We start from the raw sequence: 5,053 nt of genomic DNA on the forward strand, positions 1-5,053 counted from the left end.
ACCAATTTCAGTGAGTTTTTAGACGGGATTTAAATTTTCTCTGCTGCTCTGGACAATCAAATTTTCCGAAGTGCATAAATGAAACAACCACTTAGCATTTTGGAGGTTTTTTTATTTACTTGACTGTATAAGAAAGCTATGTACAAACGTGTTGGATAAACGAATATCCACATGGACCTGAAAACTAGAAATCAGCAATTATTGGAAATCGCGTGTCTGAGCATCAAACAACAAGTCGTGAAAATCCACATTCTAAATTCGGAAGTTTCTATGAGACATGCTAATATGGCTGACTTCAATGTTCACTGAGTACAGCAAATCGTTATTGTCGCAAAAGGGCACTAGACGGCCAAAAAACTCGTCGAAATTGTACTGAACTTGCTCATCCTCACGCCGATTCATAACCGAGTAATTGTTGCTCGATTGCTTCACATGCGAAGTGTACAATTTGAACGATTTGCTCCAAACATCAATGGGAAAACTGTGAGCAACAACCAACGTGAAATTGTACATTACGATTGGGTTTCCATTGCCAATTGCCACCATGCGAAATCTTACTTTAGGCGATTTGAGTAGATCGTAGCCCCAATCCAGTTTAAATATCCGACCTGGAAATAGGTCAAGATGAGTGGATTGACTCAGAAAGAAGATACAAAAACGCAAACTTSAAGCTAATGTTCTTTATAGCACAAAAGWGCAATTTCAGGCATCTCTAGATGCGGTTCTGCATCCTCTAAATTTCTACCTATTTATAAGATCTTTTTATCTTTCCTTATCAAMGAATTTTGAAGCTTCGTTCCCAACAAGTCTYTAACGGTTTCTTTCTCGCAATTTAAATTTGTCTGCTGTTTGGATTCCCTTTAGTCTCTTTTTTTGGCTCTTCGACCGGCTTTGGAGTAAAAAGTTCGAATAGCGGTGGAAAATACACAAAAATAATGAACGCTTGAAGAAGCAGCATAAAGCCAGAATGTCAAAATTGTGAAGATGTATTTAAGGCATTTAGTAGCAACTTACCGGCAAAAGGAGATGTTTAATTTTGCATTTTGGGTGAGCGAAGTAAACTTGTAAACTCAAAAACGGTTGAAGGAGCGAAAAACACAAGAGGCCAAAAATGTTCAAAATCTCTTAAGACAATTAAGTCTAGCGGCGTTTTCACAACATTTTCTAAGCAAAAAACCTTCTAAACAATAAATGAATTAAGTCTGAACGAGCAGGAAAACTTAAAACGTAAAAGACTGTTAAAATTGGTTTTAAAAAGTTGTTAACTTATTTTATCGAAAACCTACTAGATTATTAAATTTGCAGTTGAGTCTATGGGAAATTCAGGCATTTTTTTGACAATTGTTCTGGTGAAAACAGCAACAGAAGCACAAAAATTGCTTAATCTGAAAAACGGTCTAAAATGTACAGGAAATTACCCGCTTTTATTAGGTTTAATTTCATTTTTACCGGCAGACAGTCCGCTGGTAACAAAAAAGTAGATTGTATATTTTAAGCCGTAACTTTAGAAAAAAACTGGTGGAAAGTGGTTGTGAATAATTCAGCTAGTTAAGAAAATTCTACATAAATTACGGCTATAGAAAATTAATTTTCACATTTAAAACAATGCGTTGATGATAGATAAATTCCTGTCCCAACATTCACAATATCTTCACCGACATTCAAACACGCCATATAATTCCAGCCCTAAATCTCATACTTACCATTTACCACAAAAATGATATTGTACGATTTAATGTGAGAGCGTTTAAACAGTCGTGATCGGAAAACCACATGTGATGTGAAGAAAACGTTGTCTGGATGACACTCCTTTAGATGATTCTGCAAGGTCTTCATGTTACCTTCCCATTGGCATTCATATGCATCCCCCAGCGGACACCTTACAGGAAAATAGGGGCAAAAATGCTCATGAATCCCCGTATGGGAGGCAGTCGCTGTATAGGAGCAACCCTCGAAGCTGCAGGGAAAACTGATCAGCGGATGCAGCCGCTCAAGAGCGAACGCTCTAGTGAAAGTCTTCGGTGTCCTGGAAACAGTCCAGTTTTTGCCCTCATACCGTCCAAACGGTTGGACATTTGATTACAATTGATTTACCTGCAAGTGGGACATTTGATGCACTGTTTCCAGCAATTCAGGCAGATAATGTGGCTGTTGGAGCACATCATTATGGGCGGTTGAGTCGGCTGGAAACAGACTGGACAGTCGTATTCTTTTGCAATTTGTTGTTCTAGTTCGTATTCTTTTTTCGTTATTGGAGTTATCATCTGGAAGGAATCAACTGGTAAATAAGCTCAGTTTTTGTAGTTTTCGAAGAAAAATATGCAAAGAAAAACCGGTTGGGAGTAAGGGGCCATTGATTGTCTTTTCAGCAATTGATTTACGGTTTGGTCTTTGTTGCTCTCTCAGATCCTTCTGTGCATGCCTTTGTTCCTCGTTATTTTCTTCAATATTTCACGCTTTTATTTCCTCCCCGCGGAAATGTTTTCTGAACCACTTTTGCTTGTTGTGAATTTATTCATGATTTATTTATCTGTTTTGCCAAATTCTTTATAATTTCCGATCGATTGTCGAGAGTGAAAAGCTTGAAAACTTGCTTTAAATTGCAGAAATCAAAATCAGTTAAGACGAAACAAAATTATAATGTAAATACAATCTGTTGAAAAGTTATATAATATTTTYAWTGTAAAAATTGGCTATKATTATTGGKTATGTTTYTGGGAGAAACTCGTTTTTTCCAGTAAACCTTCCTGGGTGGACAGGTGAAATTTCCAGCGGRGAAACTCGTTTGCTGGCTTCTTTCCCGACTCATAAAAGTAGAACTTTCGCTTGCAAAAGCCTTTAGAACGTCGCATTTGTAGATTTTAACACAGTAGATTTTAACACAGTTTAAAAATGCGGAAAGCTTATGAGTTTCCAAAAATGGCGCTCAACCGGCCAAAGTCTTACCTTTTGTACAATATCCAAATTCCGATTAACGTATATTTCGTACGTTCTTCTATCCAGATTCATGATTGGTTTGGGGGCCGAAAAATGTTCGTCTTTCACGTTGGTCGCAACACGTCCTGAAACCGAAACCCAGTGAAACTGAATAATTTCGACCAGTAAAAGGGAATAAATTGCGGCAATAAAGAGGGTAAGCGGCAATTAAATCGCCTATAAACCTGCCATCAATTTGCGGCAGAATTAGTATGCCGCCTGGTCGCATATTTCCCACATTTCCAATGATATTGTCACCGATGTTAAACGGCCGAAGACCAATTTCCGAGCCGACCAAACCTCAAATTATTGTCGAACTGTTTAAGATCGGGTTCGGTCGAATGCCCCAAGTTCTCAGCTACGTTTGAATATTCAAAATTGGTCATATTTTGGCCCGGTATGTCACGATATGTCGGCGCCAGTCAAGGAATTTAGCTAAATATGCGCCATGGGCTGAAGAAGCCATTGGGAAGGGCGGTTTCACCCATAGCTTCAGCTCGGCTGATCGGAGTTTTCCAGCCCACCCTCCAGAAGGTTTTTGCTTGACAAACTTTGCATTGCACGCAAATTTCTCCAAGCGGTTCCTCAAATTCCCAACTCAGCCTGCCTAAGGAGCTTTGCATGGGCTAATGAAATTTAAAATCTTAAACATTAGCCTTTATGTTAATAGAAGTCGCTAAAATAATACGAATCTCTTGGGCCCAGATGGGGAACCTAATTACTAAAAAACAGAGCTGAAGCGTTAATAAAACCCAACGTAGCGTCATCGAGCATTGTTTGAGCCGATTCATATTGTATTTTCCGGAATTAATTCTGTTAAAACAATAAAGTAGAATTAATCCTGCGGGGATGATTCGTCGGCCCGATACGCGACAAGTACAAAGCGCACCGAAGGAAAATCCGATGAATTTTTTCGGTAAAATTAAATGATAAAAACTGTGTTGTCGGGGATAAGCGGCTTTAAGTGATATTTTTTTCATCAAAACCGGCACAGGACTTTGTTTTGTGTTGTTGAAATGCGTTTTTAATTCAAATTTACCCAATCGGGTTGGAAATAGTGCAGTATGGCGAAAACATGCCCAATTGAAGCTGAATTATTGACAAATTGATAATTGCACATGAAAATTGAACCGCATAATGAAATTGATTTCAAGCAACAATAAAACTTGTGCTCGAAACCCTCATTTTATATTGATGTTGTTCATTCATCCACCACAAACACATCTGTGATGTCTAAGCATTTATTGCAATCGGTTTTTGGTGATTGAGTTTTTGCTAAATAATTGAAAATTGTTCTTGATCAAACTTACTAATATTAGCGTCCCAATCGGTGACTTGTCACTACAAATAGTAAATAAAATCACACACGAAGAACTGTAGACACTAAACACTGAAATACATTGCAAAGTTCCGGTCAAGGATTAATATCAACATCGTTTTTCTTGGTGGAGTGAAAGAATCTCGGTTTTTGCCAGGTAGCAGACCTCCTGAAGGTTTGAATAGCATTTAGTTGGTATTTGTAGCTGTATGCGACTAGTTAATTGCAATAAAACCACGCAACTGAGTCTGAAAAATTAATCATTTGCTGATTTTTTCCATTTGTTTTTCTGGATGTCTGCCTAATTGCTTGAGTTTTCAACAGAACTGTTCGAAAACTTATAAGATATTAACTGAACCCTGGAATCAGTAGAATTTTTGTAAACCATCCAACCAACGCTTCTCTAAAAGTAGTAAAAGTTGTGCATTTTTTTCAGGACTCCTGTCCAATTGAGTCCATTTCACAACAATTACATTGTTTTTAGGAAATCTCAAAAAATCACCAGAAGGTTTAATCTATTTCAATCTTTATCCACAATCCCACTAAAGCTTTTTCTAATTTCCATCAATCGCTCAACTTTAGATCTGCTTCAGTTCGGAGGTTATCAATTTTTGTATGGCTCAAACCGGTAGAAAATCAACAGGAGTTTTAAATCTTCTCACTTTTGGTGTGCAAGACTTCTAGAAAACCCGGCAAAATTTGTTGGAGTTTGAAAGTGGTTCATTTTTCTATAGAGTTCTACGAAATTGAAACATTTTT

At 37.6% G+C, this 5,053-nt stretch overlaps 1 protein-coding gene across 1 annotated transcript; it reads right to left on the bottom strand.

Annotated features, from left to right (window-relative positions):
• Positions 1-91: 91 nt before the first annotated feature.
• On the bottom strand, positions 92-4,418 carry LOC109538715 (E3 ubiquitin-protein ligase SINAT2). The gene is made up of 5 exons (XM_019906085.2): positions 4,287-4,418; positions 2,947-3,062; positions 2,095-2,264; positions 1,704-2,026; positions 92-608 (listed from the first exon to the last, which is right to left on the bottom strand). The coding sequence occupies exons 2-5, from the start codon at positions 3,007-3,009 to the stop codon at positions 253-255; spliced, it is 912 nt and encodes a 303-aa protein (XP_019761644.1). The 5' UTR covers positions 3,010-3,062; positions 4,287-4,418; the 3' UTR covers positions 92-252.
• Positions 4,419-5,053: the final 635 nt, after the last annotated feature.

Source organism: Dendroctonus ponderosae, unplaced genomic scaffold, assembly GCF_020466585.1.
Source record: "Dendroctonus ponderosae isolate FM_Combo_2020 unplaced genomic scaffold, Dpon_F_20191213v2 Dpon_F_20191213_500, whole genome shotgun sequence".
Lineage (NCBI taxonomy): Eukaryota > Metazoa > Arthropoda > Insecta > Coleoptera > Curculionidae > Dendroctonus > Dendroctonus ponderosae.

What these genes read in the sequence shown, in the direction of transcription:
- LOC109538715 (XM_019906085.2), bottom strand. Translation starts at nt 3,009, where the DNA reads ATGAATCTGGATAGAAGAACGTACGAAATATACGTTAATCGGAATTTG. An exon ending in ATTTGGATATTGTACAAAAG is followed by an intron (nt 2,265 to 2,946) that starts GTAAGACTTTGG and finishes GATTCCTTCCAG; the next exon opens with ATGATAACTCCAATAACGAA. An exon ending in ATCAAATGTCCCACTTGCAG is followed by an intron (nt 2,027 to 2,094) that starts GTAAATCAATTG and finishes GACTGTTTCCAG; the next exon opens with GACACCGAAGACTTTCACTA.